At 41.8% G+C, this 21,597-nt stretch overlaps 1 protein-coding gene across 3 annotated transcripts in view; it reads left to right on the forward strand.

The window, feature by feature from the left end:
- slc4a5a (solute carrier family 4 member 5a) overlaps positions 1 to 21,295 on the forward strand; it is a 45,804-nt gene extending 24,509 nt beyond the window's left edge. For 2 of the 3 annotated variants that reach the window (XM_088909365.1, XM_088909366.1), the window contains 11 exons: positions 813 to 871; positions 2,010 to 2,210; positions 4,541 to 4,654; positions 6,372 to 6,533; positions 7,130 to 7,308; positions 8,410 to 8,482; positions 9,150 to 9,218; positions 9,949 to 10,122; positions 10,803 to 10,967; positions 12,352 to 12,407; positions 18,019 to 21,295. In XM_088909365.1, the coding sequence (XP_088765491.1) occupies positions 813 to 871; positions 2,010 to 2,210; positions 4,541 to 4,654; positions 6,372 to 6,533; positions 7,130 to 7,308; positions 8,410 to 8,482; positions 9,150 to 9,218; positions 9,949 to 10,122; positions 10,803 to 10,967; positions 12,352 to 12,407; positions 18,019 to 18,193 (1,427 nt within the window). In that variant the 3' untranslated portion in view covers positions 18,194 to 21,295. Of the gene's footprint in view, positions 1 to 812; positions 875 to 2,009; positions 2,211 to 3,357; positions 3,472 to 4,540; positions 4,655 to 6,371; positions 6,534 to 7,129; positions 7,309 to 8,409; positions 8,483 to 9,149; positions 9,219 to 9,948; positions 10,123 to 10,802; positions 10,968 to 12,351; positions 12,408 to 18,018 lie in introns of all 3 variants that reach the window. The other variant, XM_088909364.1, reaches the window with a different exon arrangement.
- Positions 21,296 to 21,597: the final 302 nt, after the last annotated feature.

The following is a 21,597-nucleotide window of genomic DNA, read 5'->3' on the forward strand; positions in this document are numbered from 1 at the left end:
TTTCTGTACTGTGATCATGTCACATTACCAAATGAGATCACAGGATCAAAAGAGAGAGGTATATCAAACTGAAGATACCCGAGTATTTGGTAACACCTTAAAAAAGCAGAGAAATTAGATGTAAACTAAGAATTAATGAGCTGAAAATGTGGTTTAATGAATCAGAATGTAGTCAGAATCAATTACTGTGCTAGCTATTCACTACTGTAAAAGCATCTGCTGTGACACTGTTTGAATTTCTATGCTTTTTTTGTAATATGCTATTAAAAAGCGGTCGGGAGCAAATCGCTGTCATCAAGGAAAAAAATACCAAGTTATCTCATAATCACATGAAAATTATGTCATTATTTCAAGATAGCAAATGATCTTTAAAATATAGAATTAATGTAGTCTACAGAAATGTCCATTAAAAGTGTTTGGAATCAGCTTTTTTATGTTTGAGTTAGGGTTAGGATTACAATTACCACTAAAATTTTACTGTACTTATCATTTTATTTGTTTTAAATGCAAAGAAAAAGAGAGTTAAGCACGTAGAATGTGGTTTTGATTGTGTCCATTTTAGCGTGTAACTAAGGTTTACAAATAAAACAAAAACGGTGAATGTAATCCAGAAACAAAATGGAGGAAACAGCAAAACAACTTTTTTCTTACATGTCAAATACATCCCAAAATATTGCCAAGACATCCACAGGTGTCTGCATTTTGTGGAAAAAGCTAAGCCTAACTTTTGCTTGGGCTTTTTTAGTACACCTACAGTATCTGAAACACACAATTTATGAACGTTAACCTATCCTTGTTTTGTATTTAAACAGTGGCTTCAATGACCTTCAATGTTTCAGCTCTGGTGGCCCCAAACAACACTAATATCTCTGTGGTAAGTTGCTTTGTTTTGTGCTGGAACGATTTAGCTGCATCGCTTCAGGTTTAATCAGAAACTCCTCTGTCCTCCATGTTTCGATTCCTTTCCGTATGGCCTTTTCAATTAAAACTGGAATTTGGACATGTACAGTAGGGAGATTTTTTTTTTAATTCCAACCGAATATATTTGGAAACGCCAGGCACCAGCCATTGCTCAGGCTAGCTGAAAGCATTGAGGGGAGCAACTGGCGGTACAAGACAGGCAAGACGCTCGATCTGGAAGGCATGTGAAGCAGCTGTGCTCCGGTTCCCCAGCCTGCTCACAGCCCTACTGTAGGAATAGGATCTGCCTTCGCAATCAGAGACACACAACATCCACTCCGTCGTCGGAGCAGACCCAGGCACCACAACAGATCTGTCTGCCGTGCAGGGTCTATTGCGGACGCATCTGCATGATCGCTTGCACGCATCAGAGCTCTGGAAGGGCTTTGAAAGCAATAGACAGTTCCGCCATCTTTACAACCGGCCTGCTACAGCAGCACACAGTAGCAGACGTCGCGTTTTACAGATTACCTCTGTGTCTTGTGGCCTTTCATCGATTTCAGAGATGATGAAGACCGAAAGCTGACAGCAGCCTTGCCTTTTATTTTTAATGTAGATCCCGAGTGCAGGAAGCATAGCTCTCTATGTATTGAAATATGCAAGGGGGGGGGGCTACATCCCCCACATCTCCTGAGTTTTCAGGATTTTAAATGAATCTTAAAGGTTTGAAATCAGAAAATCATACAAATGACTATGAAAATGTGTTGACGGGTATGATGTAGGCCAGCTTTAGTTTTTAAAGCATCTTAACATTGCAACTTACAAATGAGTGGAAGCTCATTGAGATGAGGTTCATTGATGTCAGGTTAATCAATGGTTTGGTATCCATGGCAATGAACATGCATATATTCGTAGACTGCATATACAGTAGCATGATCCTGGACTGTTGGCTGCAACAAAGGGCTGCTGGCTTCATGTGTTGTGAGTGACCTGGATGTTAAGGTGCTACTCTGAGTTATGCTATTGGCTCCCCTTTCTCTCTCTTTTTCTGTGTTTCTCTCTCTGTTGCTCTCGCTCTTTCTCTCTCTGTGTCTGTGTGTCCCTGTCAGTACAATCCTGTCAATGTCACAGCGCTGGACTGGAGCCAACTGAGCAAGAAGGAGTGTCTGAAGTATGGGGGCAGTCTGGTGGGCAAGACCTGCAAGTTTGTCCCCGACTTGGCTCTCATGTCCTTCATCCTCTTCTTCGGCACCTACACCATGACTGTCACGCTGAAGAAGTTTAAGTCCAGCCGTTACTTCCCCACCAAGGTGAGCCCAGGCGCACAGGCGGAGAAGAGTAATCTTGTGGAAAAGCAGGCTTAAGATCAGAGGTCAGATGAATACATAAAAGCCATTGCTGCTAATTGAATTTATTTGCAGGATGTCAGACCTCTGTGGCATCAGAGTTGATCAGGAAACCAAAATCTTTAGCGCCACTCCAATATCCCTCAAGATCATTTTGAAGGCACACAGTCAAACTGTCAATGGTGACTCTCAGCTGTGTTCAAAAACACACAGCAGCTATGGGAGTTGGGAAAATCAGGGTCTGTCTCCACTGTTTGAATTTTGGACCTTATTGAAGGAATTCACTGAAGTTTGTGACTCCACAGCTCCACCATGAATGCAGTTTCAAAGAGAGCCATTTCAGATCGCAGGAACTATACTTCCTATCCTTTCCTCACCTTTCTTTTCCTAAACCAAGTTTCTTTTGGTGGAACTGTTTACATATTTTCAGCAACCAGACATCTTAAAATAATGCCCTCTGTGACAGCAGTGTGTTTCTTTCAATTCAGCTACGGCAATTATAAAGTGGGTCTATTGAAAAACTTTGTTTCCGTCTGCCAGTCAGTGTGTGGGGGACAGCTTTTAAGCTGGGGGCCCATTGATGAATCCAGGCCTGTTGCTAGAGGAAGGGATGGAGAAGCACACCATTGTGATATTCTTTCGGGCAGATGGGGTGGGATTATTAAAGGACATTGTGCTATGAGGGGAATAAGTTGGGACAGAAAGTAATGAATTGGGGTGTTGAGTGGTTTCAGTTTTATGTGTATCTCATGTGTTTGTATTTGTTGGACTTCATCAGAGCTTGAGGAATGTCATTTTAAGAGTGGAAAAGTGTTCTTCCGTGCCCTGATCTGATGTTCCCTTTCCACCTTTCCTCCTTGTCCCTCTTTCTCTGCACCTGTTTTTCTCCACACTTTTCTCAATCTCAACCTTTCCTCTCCATTTTTGTCCTCGGTCCTGGTTCCTTTCCCTGGTCCCCTCTCCACCCTTCTCCTCTTCTCCCTTTGTCTACCCTACCTGTTCCTCTTTCTACACACTCTTCTCACTCTTCAACCCCACACCCCCACCTGTTTCTATTTTCTTACACACCTCACTCTGCTTCCCTTTCCCTCCATCTTTCCTTCCTCCCCAGTTGCGTTCCCTGATCAGTGATTTCTCCATCGTTCTCTCCATCCTGGTTTTCTGCATGGTGGATTACTGGCTGGCTCTGGACACTCCCAAACTGCACGTGCCCACAGAGATCAAGGTCTGAGTCCCTCTCCTCTTCTACACCATCTGCTCTGTCCCCTTTCCTTGCATGGTGATCTGATCTTCCTCCTCTCTTGGAAGAGCATACTTCTCTTCGCAGACGGAAGGCTTATTTTATTTCAGAATAATGTTTTCTCTGGAGAAAGGTGCAAGGTACCTTTTTACTTGTCAAACAAAAGTCAACTCCCCAGAAAGGAGACTTCAATCTATTTATTTGGAGGTGTCTGGGGGTTCAATGAGCTGATTGACAAACCGGGTAATTACGAAGATCATCATTTAAAAAGTATCCAATCATTCAGCAATCAAACCAAACTTGACACCATAATGGCAGTGTAGATGACCTTATTATTTACATTTTTTGCATGTCAGCCTGAGAAAAGGCATCAGTAAGAACATAAGACAGGTTCCATTTGGCCCATCCTACCTATTTGGCAGTTGGTAGTTAATTGACATGAGGATTTGTAGGATTTGTTCTTGGAAAGTACTCCGAGTATCGGCTTCAACAGCATGGCTGGGCATCTGGTCCAGCACTCCCACAACCCTTTGTATAAGGAAGTGCCTCCTGTCTCAGTTTTAAATACTCTTTTACATATTTTCCATGTGTGTCCTCTAATTGAGCTTCATAGTATACTTTAAAGAGATCCCACTGGGTTGAAATTTTTAATGTCTTCGAACATTTTGAATACTTGGATCACATCCACCAGCATTATGCAATTATTGGTCAGGTAATTGAAAAATGACTTGTGGTGATATTAAAAGTGAGATGGCATTGGTTTTATTGTTTTAATGAAAAGTACGCAATGGAACGCAACAAAAAACAAATATAATGAAAGACGTAAGTTCCCCAAACCCTTTATGTACACATTAGCAGATGAATGAGAAAGCAATCATCACTGTACCGGAACAGTACAGTCAAACTTAAAAACATTTTAAAGAACTTTCTCCAGTGACAGCATGCTCACATTGACAAATTGAGGGAGAAATACTAACCTCTTCATTTTTTTTCTGTCATCATTTCTTCTTTTTCTCTCTCCTCCTCTTCCGTTCTCGCCATCTGTCCTGTCCAGCTACGTAAACTAATCAGCGATTTCTCCATCTTCGTGTCTATCATGATGTTTGTGGGTATAGACATGCTAGCAGGGCTCAATACTCCCAAACTCATTGTGCCCACAGAGTTCAAGGTAAGAGTTAAGTTCCTACCTTAGTGTGCATACCGCAATATAATGTTCATTCTTCTACTCCTCACATCAGGGAGCTACTGTGTGTAACGGTTCTAGCAGATTTAGTTTATAATGCGTCAAAAAGTCTTTTCATCAGAAATCATGGGCTAGTTGATTGTGAAATGAATATAACCAGAACCTTTGACTGGTTTATACTGGTCTCCCCCCTCGACCAGCGTGGTCCTGGAGACCTGCGCACACAAAACCCAGAAGGACCACAATCGTTCCCAAGAAGGGAAAGTCAGGAGGCTTAGAATAAAACAACAGCATTCTGCACCCCTCCCAACCCCTTATTTACCACATGAAAGTCTTGAAACTCTAAACCCTTTACCAGGTTTTCACCCCTAGCAGGACTATTTACAAGTACAGTAATGTTATTAGAAGCCACATAGTGGCCTCTAGCGGCAGATGGCTGTAACTACCACCCCTTTCTTAGTAGCGTAGACAGTAGTGTGATTTGGAGCAAAATCAATGTTGAGAATTCCCAGTGCAATGTGCTCCAGGGTTCAGGTGGGTACGACAATACTGGGGCAGGTGGCTGATAGTTTAATGCAGTGTGACGGTTGTTTTAGAGGATTTCAATTTTCACCACAATTTAAATAAAATGTGGGTGGAAGGCCCATGTTATGCTGTTTTAGTTCAGATTGGTCCTCACAGCTGCTTGGGCCAGGAACACCTAGCACTCAAGGGGGTTCTAAGAGGGAGTTTCGGCCTCATTGGTATTGATTTTCGCAAGATACTTATTGCTACCCCATTGCTTCAGAAATGACTCAAGAAAGAACAGGACAAAGACAACCTCCAGCACCAGCAGTAGAGAGTCAGGCTGTCAGTATTTTGTCCATTCTAATCAATATTTCTTCTTTCATTTGAATCTCTGAACATCAGGTATATGTGCATTTTGTCAGATTTTTTAGCCTTGGGATTAAGTTAATAGCAGCATTGCTAAGACCAATGTGACGAGTGAAGGCAGAAATGCTGCTGGCAATGTGTTGGTAGCAGGTGTTGCTACAACATACACCTGCTATCCAGTGTATTGCTGTTAAATGAGATCACGTGTTGCCAACTCAAACACTGGGTTTGCATAACTGTAGCTGACAAAAGTAAAGCAGGCCTGGACGTATCTGGTCTTGAATTGTTTGCATACAGGGTTCATCCTCACTTAAGCTAATGTCATGTTTATTGTCGTTCTTTGTCAATGTCTTTTGATTTAACTTTCCTATGATTGTAAAGGACTATGTTGATTTTTTCTTAGTGCTACTGTTTTCAATCAGCAGAATTACTGTAAAGGCATGCCACATTTTCATGCAGCAGTGTCACGTAGGAGTATAATTAGCTCTGACCACAACTGGAAAAATGTTAGTTATTGTAAGACATCAGTTCTACTGTTAGTACTTATTAGACGCTTACTTCCCCATTTTTTTATAACCACTAGATGGAAGTAGAGGCTTATCTAATTCTTGATTTCTTGGAAACTGTGGGGATGAATTTTGTTTTACATTTTAGATGTAGGAATGGATGTAATGGTATCATTGGGCACAGTGGGTCAAAGTAAAAAAAAAAGATTGCCAAATGTAGTGTAGTGGATACCAGTGCCATAGAAGCAGCTGCATGCCACAGTCTCCAGAGCTGGAGAATGTTTGTGCGTGGCGTGATGTGTGCAGTGTGTGTCATTCCTCAGCCCACACGCCCAGGCAGGGGCTGGATCGTCCTGCCGTTCGGGAAAAACCCCTGGTGGGTGTACCTGGCCAGCTTCCTCCCTGCTCTGCTCGTGACCATCCTCATCTTCATGGACCAGCAGATCAGTGCCGTCATCGTCAACCGCAAGGAGCACAAGCTCAAGGTGCCTGCGTTTACCCATGTACTGTAGATATCACAGCATTTCGGCCAGTGTCGTGTTCCTGGAGGCGATAAAAACCAGCAAGATAAACAGATTGAGCCGTTGAGCACATTAAAATCCCGGCAATATATAAAACTGGAAAGGATTTGTTAGTTGATTTTTGTTAGTTAGTTGAGAGAAAAATGATGCTGTGCAGTGCCCTAGAACACATCACAGGAATAACATACAGTAGCTGGTTAGTCTTCGTGTGTTACCTATTGTGGGAACTCCTTGTGTTTTTGCATGCTGGTGTTTCCTAGTGTGGGCTGTGTTGAAAGACAGGGCCCAGAAGGAGAAACACGCTCACAGAGGTACAGTATATTGCCCTATGATTTATAGAATGGCATGTTAGTCACTGCAGGAAGATAGCTGGATGTCTTGAGAGAAACGTAGAGCACATGCTGAATAGACACAATGACAAAGAAGGGAGAATAGGAGAGGAAGAGGAAAGAGTGGCCCTGGTAAAGGGGAAAAGGTCATGGTACAGTCCAAAGCAGGGGGGTGCGGGATGCTATAATACATTTTGAGTGACATGCTGCACCTCTGTGCGCTCTCTGCAGAAGGGAGGAGGATACCACCTGGACCTGTTTTGGGTTGGGATACTGATGGCGGTGTGTTCCTTCATGGGCCTGCCCTGGTACGTGGCCGCGACCGTCATCTCGATTGCCCACATTGACAGCTTGAAAATGGAGACCGAGTCCAGCGCACCTGGGGAGCAACCTCAGTTCCTGGGAGTCCGGTGAGGAACTGTCCCTTCATCCTTTGTGGGAGCCTTGACACACCATCCTAATACATATCACTCCCTATTAAAGTGAACATGCCCCAAACTGTAACATTCCAGTTTTCCCCACAAACACGTCTGTGACAGCCCTACAGTAGATTGTCAATACCAGCATAGCAAGTATCTTGCTTTAGCCAGCAGCCATATCACCCTGCAACTCGCAACTGGCAGCCCATTGCAGCTAAGTAGGTGTGAGCCTGGTCAGTACCTGGATGGGAGACCTCCTGGGAAAAACTAAAGTTGCTGCTGGAAGAGGTGTTAGTGGGGCCAGCAGGGGGCGCTCACCCTGCGGTCTATGTGGGTCCTAATGCCCCAGTATAGTGACGGGGACACTATACTGTAAAACAAAAGGTGCTATCCTTCAGATGAGACGTAAAACTGAGGTCCTGACTGTCTGTGGTCATTCAAAGGGTGTTTCTCGAAAAGAGCAGGGATGTAACCCCAGCGTCCTGGCCAAAATTTCCCATTGGCCCTTATCAATCATGGCCTCCTAATACTCCCTGTCTATGAATTGGCTTCATTACTCTGCTCTCCTCCCCACTGAGACCTGATGTGTTGTGAGCATTCTGGCGCACTGTGACTGCCGTCGCATCATCCAGGTGGGGGCTGCACACTGGTGGTGGTGGAGGGGAGTCCCCATTACCTGTGAAGCGCTTTGAGTGGAGTGTCCAGAAAAGTGCTATATAAGTGTAAGGAATTATTAATTATTATTTACCTGGACAACAAGTTTTCTGTTGGAATGAAAGAGGAGTGGAGAATGAAAAGGGAGAGAATAACCTATAGAAAAACTTCAGTGTTACACAGTACCTTTGCCAACCTGAATACCCTGTTTTCCAAAAGACATAGGGCTCAGTAAATCAGGAAGTGATGACTGCGCTGCTCCAAGTCCACATTTGATGGGTTCTTTCTTTGGAAACAGCACTAGTTCAAACTGACTGTCCTCCTGGAGGGCAGAGCAAGCAGGTTTTGCTGTAGCAGCCTGGGAGGTGATGTGTGTCTGTCGTTCTCCTGGCAGTTTTAATGCTTTCTCTCCTCTGTCTGATGGTCATTGGGCTGCAGAGAACAGAGGCTAACTGGCATCATGGTGTTTGTTCTCACTGGAGTCTCCATCTTCATGGCCCCCATTCTCCAGGTGAATATGTTCTATCTGTCCCAATACCAATACTAAAGAGCTCTGCTTCAGGTCTTTGATGATTGCTTTCAAATGTTTTTCTATGAGGTATTGAAAGCAAGACCAGCCTGATAGTTTTGAACCCTTAAGGGATGAAACAAAAATCTTCAGCCTATGAAAAATATTTTTCAGTGGTTATATGTTATAAACTCCCCTATATATTATTCTTTTCTGCTCTGCTTTTGTAGCCCTAGGCTCACCTAAAATGTTGCCGGTAATAACATCAAAACAAGTAGTTGACCTCAACTACAACAGTGACATACCCTAGAGTGTTCTTACTGATGGGAGAATCAAAGAGTCTTGAGCTGTGTTTGGATGTTGCTATTCTTTACTTCAAAGGGTGAAAACTGAGGATGTGTTTAGATGGAAATTACATAAAATCACATAATGTGACTGCTGCACCAATAACATATCAATTTATTATGAATAAATAAATGATATATGTTCATTTTTAATATTAATATGTTTTTTACAATACATAGAAAGGCTTTGAGATGAACAGAGTATGAAAATTCCCTTCACTGCAGCAAACTAGTTGGAAGTACCAGAAACCGCTTGATGATGTGAGGAGTGAACAGGTTCTTATGAGATGTGTTCACCTCCCATGCTGACCCCTTGTCGTTCACAGTACATCCCCATGCCTGTGCTGTACGGCGTCTTCCTCTACATGGGAGTGGCCTCGCTCAATGGAATACAGGTGTGTCACAGATGTTCTCTCCTGACTTTGTAATTTGCAGGACACATTTCCTCAACTCATTGTTCTCTAGGGCACTCAAGTAATGTGACGTTTGCGAAACATAACTAACAGCACTCTACAACGCGCTTTAGCCCACGAATGCCTCAATGAATCAATCTTACAGCTTTTCAGTGAAATCAGTTCCAGACTCATAAGCTTAACAGTACTTTTCTTCAAAACTACCTAGCAATGGGAGTATAAGAGTTTTTCCAGTTCATAAGAAACCTTATTTCAGTAATGTTTTTGACACTGACCGTGGCAATAAAAGTGAATGTAGGCTCTCTGAAATAATTACACACTGCTTTGATTCTCAGGGAGAGACCTGAGAAAGAGTGGGATTTGACCAATCAAGAACATAATTAGTTAAATCAGAATATTGACTGGACTGTCACCTTGCAACACCTGAATTCCAAATTGTTTTCCTTCTGCTTCATACTCGCTAACGTTTTCCTTTTCAATATTAAAAGAGGCTCCTCTTTGTCTAACTCCAGTTCACTTAAGGAAATTCTAAGTTCATTTCTTTATTCTATACCTAAACTCACTCTTGCTCGGTTTTGACCTCTTGAAATGGCACATCACTGTCGGAGAAATGGAGAGCCGGCTTTGCTCTGTGTGAATATCTCAGCTTGTGCTGGGCTGAGGAATCTGGGTTTTCTGCTTTACCAATGGTGGTATCTGTGTGGTCCTTCAGTTCTGGGACAGGTGTAAGCTGTACCTGATGCCAGCCAAGCACCAGCCGGACTACATATACCTGCGCCATGTCCCTCTGCGGAGGGTTCACCTGTTCACAGTTGTGCAGGTGATCTGCCTGGCTGTCCTGTGGGTTCTCAAGTCAACCGTAGCGGCAATCATTTTCCCAGTCATGGTGAGAGATCTCCGAGCCGTCAACAAAAACCCTGTACTTCACGCTGTATGCTCACTTCATCGTTCTTCCTTACAGCACGGATACATTTTATTTGTAGTGTCATCAGAAATAGAACTGTCCAAAGGGAAATTTCTTACACATGATATCTTCTTCTGGCATGAGAGGCTGCCAGATTATAAAAAGCAAAATGTCATAGATACAACCTCAAACTGCCTTAAATCAGTACTATAACCCTGTGATTCATTTTTAAAGGCTACAATTTGACTTATTTTGCTAATATATTTATGCACCTGTTCTGATTCTTCTTTCAGGGTTTCTCTTAACCTTTTCCTTCATTGCCTTAGCAACAGTCACTCAACAACAAGGTGTAATCAAAAGAATAGCAGCTAGTTACACAAACTCTAGAGTTTTATTACAATTTCAAGGTGATTACAAGCACAGTATCACACAATTCCTCAGGTCCTGTCTTTGTCAGTTCATTATGTTGCTTACTGTTTTTGCTCACCTTTTCTCTCCTCATCTGTTTGGTCTTTTTTTGCAGTTTATCCCTCTTTGTTACTCAATCAAGTTTGAACTTCGCCTGTTAATGTGAACACTGCTTGACCTTTAAAGAAAGTGTTAGGATGCTGTTTTTTTTTGATCAGTCAGTCAGGCAGTGTCTGTATAAAACTCTCTCTCAGATTCTGGCTTTGATCGTGGTGAGGAAGATGCTGGATCTGGTGTTCTCCCAGCACGATCTCGCCTGGTTGGACGACATCCTGCCCGAGAAAGACAAGAAAAAGGAGGAAGACAAGAAAAAAAAGAAGAAATCCAAAGGAGGAGGAGGGGATAACAGTGATGATGAGGTCTGACATACCAACAATATATGTTTTGCTTTGAAGCTGTTTTGTTTTTTCCTTTTTGCTTTAAAGTGGCTCTGTATTTGAATGCAGATGTACTGTAGATGAATGTACTGTAATGTAAATTTGAGTTAATTAGGACTATTACAGCACAGCAAGAATGCCAGATAAAGTAACAATCTTGCACTAAGCTTTTGCAAACACTTCTTAAACTAGCACACGGCTGCCAAGCCTAGCTTATACGCAATACAGCAAAGTCTGCGAGCTTTCATTCAAGATGAGACCTTTCCTTACCTGGGCTGATCGTTTCATTGACTGGCCAATTTCAACAATTCAAGTCAGGCCCGGAAAAGACTTATAGCTTCTGCACACTGACTAGGGTACAGTTTTGAAATCATGAAAAGTAATCTTGATCAACACATTGAAAACCCCCAGCCAAGCCAATACAAAGCGAATGTTGGAATTCAGAGGACACAAGAAGCTCAGCTGAGAGGACAAGCTATTCAATTCTTCAGCACTATAAATTACAAGAGTACTTGGAACACTGCAGAGCAGCTCTTTAGGTCTCTACCTGCTTCTGCCTCGGATACAGTCCTTCATTTCATCAATCTCAAAATATATTAGTTTGGTCAAAAAATTGGAAGGTTTGATTAGAATAGAAACAGGAATCCTCTCCAGCCTCTGAGGACTTACACAGCATATAAGGGCTTCTTTTAAGGCCTTTGTAAACCCATCGGAAGCTGCAGTACACAAACAGCTGGCTGCTCTTTACTTTCCGAAAACATTCCTGAATTCATTCCTTTCCTTGTTCTCTGTTTGCATTGGACCCCGAGTGCCACATTATTCTTTCCTTGTGAGCTGATTCCCTGGGTCACGGTTTCCCCTTCTGTGTGTTGATTGGCTTGCCACATTTCCTGTTTTTTTTTTCTTGTTTGTCCCTCCTCTCCTCCCCCCTGTCCTCCCGCATGCCGATTGGCTGCTTCCCCTGTCTGTCTCTAGCGTAAGCCTCCTGCCTCCCCACCTGTGAAGATTCCCATGGAGCCCCTCAGTCCCACCCCTCTCCTTGACTCACTGAGGCTGGACGGTAAGTCACGTTTGCAGCCATCTTACTACCCAACTGTTTTTATATCATGAGGCAATTGATTATTATTTGTAGTATAAATGATGGTTTATCTGATTAAGCAAAACCTGCAGGAGTTGTAGACCTATACCCTCCTGTAAGAACGTTTTGGCATTTTTTTGCTTGTGGTCAGTGTCAAAGGGTCTACATTTTTTTACCCATTTAAAACAACTTTGCATTTGAAGACAACTCTAGCTTTGCCAGTAGTTATCCGTAAGAGGGGGGCCATTCACGCAGCTCATGTTGGGCCCTGTTCTCTCTCTCTTGCAGGAGAAAGGGCACCCTCACTCTAACTGTTCCCCGTGCGACTCGGACCTGGACCGCAGGTATTGTGTGCTGACTCTTCATGTCCCCTACAACGATCTCCTGCAGCCCGCCAGCTCCCAGATTGACTGTGGGGCACGCCGCCAGTGGGAGTGAACACCCCCAGACCACAGACACATACACCCCTGCACAGGCAGTGGTAAAGTCCAGCAGCAGCATTTAGTTTTCCAGAGAGCCCAGCCTGTTGTGTTCAACATACCAGACTTTGAACTCCTGATTTACAGCACAATGTAATGCGATATATGTGTACAATTTCATTACCGTGACCTGCACAATATATTAGAGACCGAGTCGCCATCTGCATTAGCTAACTTGACACTAAATCTTTAAATAGCTTCTGGGTAGATCATATGTACAGTATTGGAATTGAATTTCAAAGTTATGATCATTTTAGTTAAAGGTCTAATTATTTCTTTATTTTAGTAACATACACATAGGTAGATAGTCTTTTGGTGATTGACTCTTATGGAAAATACATACAATACATTTAATGGCACTTCAAATTCTATTACTGTACACGGTAACTATTCTCTAATGTTGATATGTAATAGTTAAGAACTCTTTTCGCCAAGACTTGGCTCACATTTTCAGCTGGAGTGTCCCTGTTAGAACAGAAATTTTAGTCTCCAAGTAGATGGAGATCTCTGGTGTATTAAAATGACAAGAAAACAGAAGTTATACAAAGAGTAATGAGACACAGCACTGAACACAAAATGGAATACACAACCACCTTATCTGGCAGCATCATTCATCGGAAAGAAAATACATTGAGAAAATCTGGAAATATTTAGGAATTGCTTGTTTTAAAATGACAGGGCTATGTAGTTTATCATCTCTGTTGTTCCACATCGTTCAGAGTCCCACAGTCCTGTTTTTGTAAGGCATGCCACAATTACTGGAAACTCTTGTCTTGGGTCTTTTGGACAGCTGTTACAGGTCTCGCATATGGTCTGCAAATAGCCAGAATATCCTAAGCCCTGTTGCCCATACTTACTCCAGCCAGCCCTCTCATTGGAATTATTTTTAAACCTTTGTATTGTCACCTGGGGTTTGGACAGTAGGTTACACAGTGGTTGAGCTAAGAGGAAAATGACGAGCTTTTGAGTACAGTTCTACTTCCATAAATATCAGTTTGAGTCTCATAAATCTAACCTGGGTGCTGAATGTTTGAGGATTCTTTTAGTTTTCTTGATTACGGGTGCAAAGGAAAGAAATAGTTATTTAACAACACATGATTTTTGTTTTTCATCAGTCCATACATTCTGTACAAAAGCTTTCACTTCATAAAACCTGAAAATAAATAAACAGCTTTGCACTTTCCTGTTTTCCTACCAAATTACATAAAAACTCAGACTGTATTGTTCTATGCCTCGTATAGAACAATGTGGCCTAAATAATTTGAATATTTTTTGCAATTGGGTACAGTTCCCATTCTACTGGATGTAAAAAAAATCCCATCAGATGAGAATTATTTCTGTCCATCTGCAGATGTCACAGGTAGTACATGGGGTACTCATCACATGTCATATACTTCAAATACCTCAACACCCAGGATTACTATGAACTATATAGCAGTTGTACAGATACTGGTTCAGGAATGACGCAGGTACAATTACAGTGGTACCGGATTTAAAAGGCTGTTCTTCAGTCCCATGTCTTGGATATACTGTACAAGATGTGATTGACTGAAATTACATGCCTTTAAATTACATTTCCTGAAAGCAATGCAAAATTGTAATGAACTTTTTCGTGCAGATTGCTTTAAAAAAAAAACACGATACCTACTGGAATAGAAGAAAATGTACAATAAGAGGAGCTCAATCTGCCCATCTTCCTTTTTTGGATGCTAGTAGATAATTGGTCTGAGGATGTTGTTCAGTCATTTCCCACAACTCTTTGAGTACTGAAGTTACCCTAAGGTCCACTCTGTACACTTTTAAAAAAAGACTTCCCTGTAGTGGATGGTCTGGTATTTTTATCTGCAAATCCACTTTGTCCCTATACTGCAGTTTTGCTGCTTCCTATGAGTTAATGAGTACATCTCAGGAGGTTAATATGCATTACATATTAATGTAATATTACTTTAGGCCCTAAAGTAAATAAACAAATTTTATCTTTGTAAATCAATCCCCGTTGATACAGTAGGTTTTGAAAAGGTCTATTTGTATTCACAAAGGGGCATAAAGCTTCCAGACGCAGATTCCTCTGTTTAAAAATTTGTTTGGCACATTTTTACACTGGATTGTTGCATTACGTGCTCTGTGAACTAAATACATATAATTCTGCAATATTATACAACGGTAGAAATTTACTAATGCCTCTCTGTGGGGTCTTTATGTCTTCAGGACGATTTTTCATAGTAGTTCCCCAATCTGAAAAAAATAAAAGAAACTAGTGATTCACTTTATTTAATATTGTGCCAAATAGACAAGTTGCAGTTAGGTGACATACAGTATATGCAGTGCTATGTCTTAACCAATGGTCTGAAAGAGCTCTAAAAAGCACGCTGACCCTACAAAATATGCCACATAACATCTCCGCCATGACAACAGCTCAGAGAGTGTGGACTCTGTTAACTCTCTGAAGGTTAGTTACTAGGCTGTGTGTTTATATACTGTATTATCTGAAGAGCTGTGGAAGAGTAAGAGCTTCCTCAGTCCAGAAGGGTTGTAGACCACAAAATGGCTCTTCTGGCTACAATACAAATCTCTAGCAATGGATCACACTTTTTTCCTAGGGACTGGTGGACCCTCAGTTCTGCATGCCAGTACTGCCCATCTCGCTCTCCAGAGCCCCTGTGGACTAGTCACCCCGTTTCTCGGCACCTCAGCACACGGAGTCAGTCAGGCAACAAAGCAACCAGTCAGGCTTCACATATTTTCACTTACACAATGGTTTCCTGAAAAAGGATCTCAGGCTGCTGCACGATAAAATCTAAAACCAAATTTAACATGTAGCATTGCAGACAGTGAGGGAAACAGGACAAACCAATCTAACTGGAAATACAAAAATGGGTGGAATAACAATCCCCTGCATGACTGCCACACAAGTTTAAGAAACGATTTAAAAGTAATCACAGTCTTCTAAAAACAAAGGATATGTTGAAGTAGGGTGCATAGACAGCAGCTCAGTACTGTCAGGCCCCAGATGTGAACCTCTGTGGAGACTGCACTGTGAACGCAGTTACATTATTTGAATTAAGGAATGCACATTTAAATGAGTCTATCCTGCAGTTAATGGCTTACACGCTGTCTCCTCTAGTTATAGCCAAGGCTCTGGAGTTTACAGGCGGTGTTTTGTAACAGTGGTTTCAGACCCTGGTCTTGGGAGTGCCTTCTGGTTTTTCCAGCCGTGTAATTAATCGCAGACGAATTTCAGTTCAGTAATTCTGTGAGCTCCTCATAAAAGCTGATTGAGACGAGATCCGCAGAGTGTACTTGGAGGAGCTCTCCTGGCAGAGGAAATTTGCAGCCTTGCCAGAAGGGAGAGGCTGTCCACACCCCACCTCTCAGTGAGAACTGAGCCAGGGAGCTGCAGCAGGGGTGTAGATGGGGTGGCAGGAGAGGCTCTAGAGAGATGTGCTACAGGAAGTCCAGGGTGCGAGACTTATATACAGTACATAGGCAAGCAGAAGAATGCAAGATTAGGATTGAACATTCCTAAAAATTTTAAATTAAAACTCCATTTATCTACTTGCTTGCTGTCAGCTCTCAAAAAGTCAAATTGGAGTCAGCTTTTTGGAGTATCAGACCTGTCTTGTGTGTTGCATGAAAAGTAACCAACTGGACCTCTGCAGAAAAAAGCCTTACTGTGGGTGTGTCTGGAACAGTGTCAATCCCACCTGTGTCTGTTTGTTGTAAACTGTACGGTATGTACTCGAACAAGTATTTAGTTTAGAAATCTGGGACTGAAAGCAGAAATAAGTAAACCAAAAGTCTAAACAAGCAAGCAAATCATTTAAAAATTACATTAGTGCTAATTACTGTAGCACTACCTTAGTGCTAATAAGCACTGGGAGGTTTAAAGCTAAGATAGAATGAAAACCGGTAGTCACAGTCATCCCCAAGCTTGGATTTAGTAACCACTACTTTTATAAGAACCGTGCCATGGCTGCAATGCAGGGAACTACCAGCCGTAAGAAAACCTTTTTCACTTCCCTTTTAGTTGAATTTTTATCTATGCTAGACTTCAGAATTTCTTTTCACTTCACTGAAATCTTTTGGCAGCTTGCTTTATTTTCAAAGACATCGACTTTTACATATTAACAGTTGCAGTGAAACCATTAGGCAGGATGATAAACATCACAGACTAAGACTTTACTCAGGGTAAAAGGTATAAAGGAGTGAGAATGCCAGTGACAGGATCTTCACATTGCAGCAAGTCATTAGTACTTTTAATAAGGACCTCTTGTCCCTTTGGTAGGGGAAGAAGAAAAAGTAGCAGGAAATAAAAAAAGACTGAAGAGTTGGAGTTAATTTCAGATTGAAATACACAACCCTGTTTTAATCAAGCACTACATTGACATTACAGGGAAATTATATATACTGTATAAAGGAGAGTTTCTTAGAAAAGATTAATATTAGTGGAGGTGGTGCATGATAATTGTGCATTGTGTACAATGCTGTGCCCGGGCATATGGTATGCTTTTGTTAAATGTCATGCATTTGATGTGCTTCGCCGAGTCTCTCCAAGCTTGCTAATGCTGTGCCAAGCTCTGATTCCCCTCTGTTTACCTGTGTGCAGATGTTGTAAGAGGAGAGACGGAAATTAATATTCCACTACACTTTGCAATGTCGATGATAGTTTATCAATTTTAAGACTTATGGGGAAAAAGGATCTTGATCATCCCAAGCCCACAGTGTTGAAGCTGTGAAGTGGCTAGTGGTGTTGCACGGTTTTGCTGCATGCTGGGGAAGAATATGAATATGCTTTGAAAGGAAGGAACTGCTTCCTAGGGGCTGCTCCATGGCTCAGCTGGTCAACACTATCCATCGATGATTGTCTGATAGGGAGTAGAATTACCAGTCTCCTCTATGTACCGAGTGGGTTAAACTAGGAGACCATGCATTACAAGATCAAAATGAGTCTGCAGAAATCTAAACCCCAGCTTCAAGCTGGATTCTGAAACCTTCCTTCAGCTGACCTCCCTCTGTCCTTGTCTCTCCTCTTGTCTCTTCTGTTTCATTAACTAGAACTTCAATACCTAGTTTCATGAGGTGTGTAAATACCTCTATATAGGATATAAGGGTAATGATTTAAGATTTAATAGCCAAAGTGTGTAAGTTCTGTTTTCAAATGCTTATTTAAAATATATATCCATTTTATACGAGGCCATGCTTCTTGATATTTAGCGTATTATTGAACTGTTTTGTATCTCTTTCATGATTTGCTGAATTATAGCTGGATGTGTATTTCCGACACTGTAAATGACTATCAAGTCCCGTGCACATGTAAACACATGTACTGGAAGGTTAATGCAAGGAGAGCAGCAGAGAAAGAGAGCAGATGTGAAATAAGTCTCAGGCGCAGGTGTAGCTCAGTGGGGGTGAGCGGGGGGCCGGCTGGCCCTGGCTGTGTTCTAACCCGGTTCTTGTTCTGCGCTCCTCACTCCAGCATCACTCTGCACCTGAAGATCTCGTGCCCATCCTCCCCCGCTGTCAGTCTGTCCCGGAACGCAGCCTTCGCCGTGCCCCAGGTGAAGATAGAGATGGAGTCCGACTATGATGACACTGACACAGACAGACACCACAGACACCACAGAGACATGGGCAGTGAGACCACTTTATAGCACATAGTGTACCCCTACCAAACCTACCAGGCCAGCTGACTGCCTGGCACATTGTAGAAAGAACAAGCAAATGCTTGGGCATTGCAAGAGTGCGTGTTCATAGCTCAGTAAAACAAGAGTCCTTAATTCCACTGTGCACAGTGCCCTCTCAACACTAAATAAATTGCCTACAGGGGGAAAGCACTCAGTTTTTTTCATATGCAAGCACGTGGTCTCTCTCTCTCACTCACCCAACACTGTGATCTCCACACCTGTTCATCACCGCCTTCCCTGACCTTTCAATGGGAATTCTCTTTAACAGAAAACTCACTGGCAGACTCCGTGGACCATTAATTCATCCTATCGCAGAAAAACATTAACATCTAACATTTCCGTGTTTGAAACCATGACTACAGCAACACGAGACTGAGCAATTCAAAACGATGAGAGAGAGAGAGATGGGGGTGAGATGAAACAGAAGGGGGAGTCTGCCATAAAGATGAGACTGGAGCAGATGGTTTATGTAAAGCACTTATAAGAAAATTATTTGGCCTGTTCTGACAGCTGTTTCATGAAAATCGTGCTGTGGAGCTGTGAAATTTAGTACTTCTCCTATTTCAGCTGTGGGGAATACTGAATGTTATCAATTCGCAATACACATGAGAGGGCACAAACACCAGACGTATATAACAGGATTTATTCCCTAGACTACTCACCCTCTGATGAACCCCATCATGCTTTCTGGTGTGTACTGTATTGTACATGGGAACATGTTCTTCATAGCCCCTTTTGTACAGTGTGTGTTCAAGCTTTGATGATGTCACACTGCACAGTTTTTACAATCCAGTTATCTGAATGGAGCATCTAACCCTGTAAGGACCTTCTAGTGAATTGTGTTCAGAATACTTCTTCTATCGGTTGGGTATGTTCTTGAGATCTGTTGTGATGTCCTGAATTGTGGTTCAAGCAGTTTGGCAAGAGATGCAGGGGTAGGCAACTGCACAGACACATTTTAACCATTGGACCGTGGGAGTCTGTTGCATTGAAGTAAGTGTTTGTACTGTACTGTATATGATATGTAGTTTTGGGATGTGTGTGTACTCATCTCACAAGGGTGCATCTTTACAAGAGACAGTTCCAGCAAGCGTTTTCTGCATGTGCATGTGTGGTTGTGTCTATGTGTATGTTGACATCTTGCTTTTGCATACGTGCAGAGTGAAGGGTTCCTTGTATTTGTGTGCTAGCTTCCCTGTGTGCATGCCAAAATGTGACAGCTGTCCTTTCACTAGACTCCAGCAGGTCTCCATGAGAGCTGAAGGTTCACTAAAAGAGGACTAGGAAACATGGCAAGGGGATTGGGTCTGTTATGGTGGGGATCAAGAGAAAACAGATCCTTTGATTCTTTTTCTCTCTTAATGTTGTATATTAAATGCAGTATAACACTGGGAGTGGGGTCTTGCCGTCCTTTTGTGGATGCTGTTTTTGTGCTCCAAATTGAACTGAAACCTAGGCTCAGGAATTCACGACAAGCTGGACATTAAATGGCATGTTGATGCATTTTCAGTTCATCTGCTTCATTGTCCTGCATGTGGTGTGTCAGCTGTCCTTCTACCGCTTCTCTTCCCTGGAAACCTAAACTTTGTTTTTGGTGAACGGAAAGAGGCCACAGGGGCCGGTACACTTATCATGCAGAAACTCTTTGTTGTTAGTCCAGTTATTATGGGAAAATGGCCCAGGGCTTTTGAGAAACGGGTAAAGGTCTGGGTTCGAACCAGCAACACAGCATCTTGAGCAGCTGTAACAGGCTGTGTTTCAGGATGCCGACAAGGCTAAGATGTGAGTGGTGTAGAGTGACTTTGTGCAAAGCAGGTGAACTGTTTAACATAAGACTTAGTGTCCTAGTTTGCAAATGTGTTTTGTAAGTAATTTAATATTTCACTGTTAATTTTTTTAAAAGTTCACACTGTATTTATTGATTGTATTACATATGAATAACGAACAATATACTAATTTTAAACTCATCTGCATATTTGGGAGTATGAAGAATATTTAAAAAAACATCTGATCTTAGATTGTGTCAAACTTCACTTTCTGGTTTTTTTTTCTGCATTGGGTTTTAAAACCTTGGACAGAGCTAATTATTAGCTTAATTTGAGAAAAAAGTACAATCTTCATAAGAAATCAACTGTCATTCAAAGAACCACCCCCCAGGGGAACATAATTTACAAATTCCAGTTGCTGACATTTAATAGGATGTAAATTGTAAAAGATAATTCATAATTCCCTTTGGAAGAGGTGACTTAACTTGACCATTTAAAGATACCTGTAAAGCCCTCAGGATTGTGACTGTTGAGGACTGGAGTGTCACAACCGTTTGCATTTTCTTTTCTCCCAGCTGACACGCTGTACACTGCTTCATCCCATCAGTTACTAAAAAGCCAGATTAGTTGAAAAACAAGGAGGACCCCAGTGAAAAATGTCTCTGTCCCTCAGCCATAGTGTTTATTATTGACTACGATGTGTTTCACCTTAAGCTCGCATCTCCTGCATGTCAAAGTGCAGCAGAATAATTTCACTTATTCCTGTCAGAAGCAATTAGTCTATCAGTAATCATATTAAGAATGTGTGCTTTGTCAAACTTCACATTAATAGCAATAAGGAAAATGCTGAGGGGTGCGTGGGTGTTTTTACAAGAGAGAAGATGTGAAAAGCCAGGTTCATGCGGAACCGACAACAGAGTAGTGACCACAGAACCTTTCCACAAAGCTGGATCCTTGCAAGACATGGGTGGACCCTAGAACTGTAGAATCTCCCCTCTCCTCTCCAAGCTGTGAGCTCCACTGCAAACGTTCCAGCCTGCTGTGATGTAGTAGTGCAAAAGTAAAATATATATATACATACACGTCTTTAAAAGGAAAAAAAAAACTTGGTAGATGTAAAAAAAAAAACATAGTTGTGGTAACCAAATGAAGAATCTGAGCTATGAAGTAATTCATTTATTATTCATTTATGTGAAATTAAATTAATTTGTGTACAATCTGCATTCCTTGTCGCCTCAAATGTATATTTGATGTTCAATGTAAAGATTATTATGTTTAGCAATAAACTTATGTTTAAAAAAACAGCATCAGATTCTTGTTTTTTTTATTTTTATGAAAAGCTTAGTTTTATTTGAGTTACAGGAATGAAAAGAAAGCTCTATTGCTTGTGATTTGCACGTCTTAATGAGACTTAAAAAGACATGAACAATTGAGTAAGAATTTGTTCTGGGGTGGGCGCTACATACCTGCCAGTATGATATAGGTGAAAGAAAAAGTATGAGTATAATTTAAAACAAATTACTACATTCATATTTTTCCGGGATTTGGCCATCCAGCCACTGTAAATTACTGTAATTGAGGTGGAAAGAAGATATCATTCATTAG

This window comes from Atractosteus spatula, chromosome 2 (assembly GCF_055471065.1).
Source record: "Atractosteus spatula isolate fAtrSpa1 chromosome 2, fAtrSpa1.hap1, whole genome shotgun sequence".
In the NCBI taxonomy this organism is placed as follows: Eukaryota; Metazoa; Chordata; class Actinopteri; order Semionotiformes; family Lepisosteidae; genus Atractosteus; species Atractosteus spatula.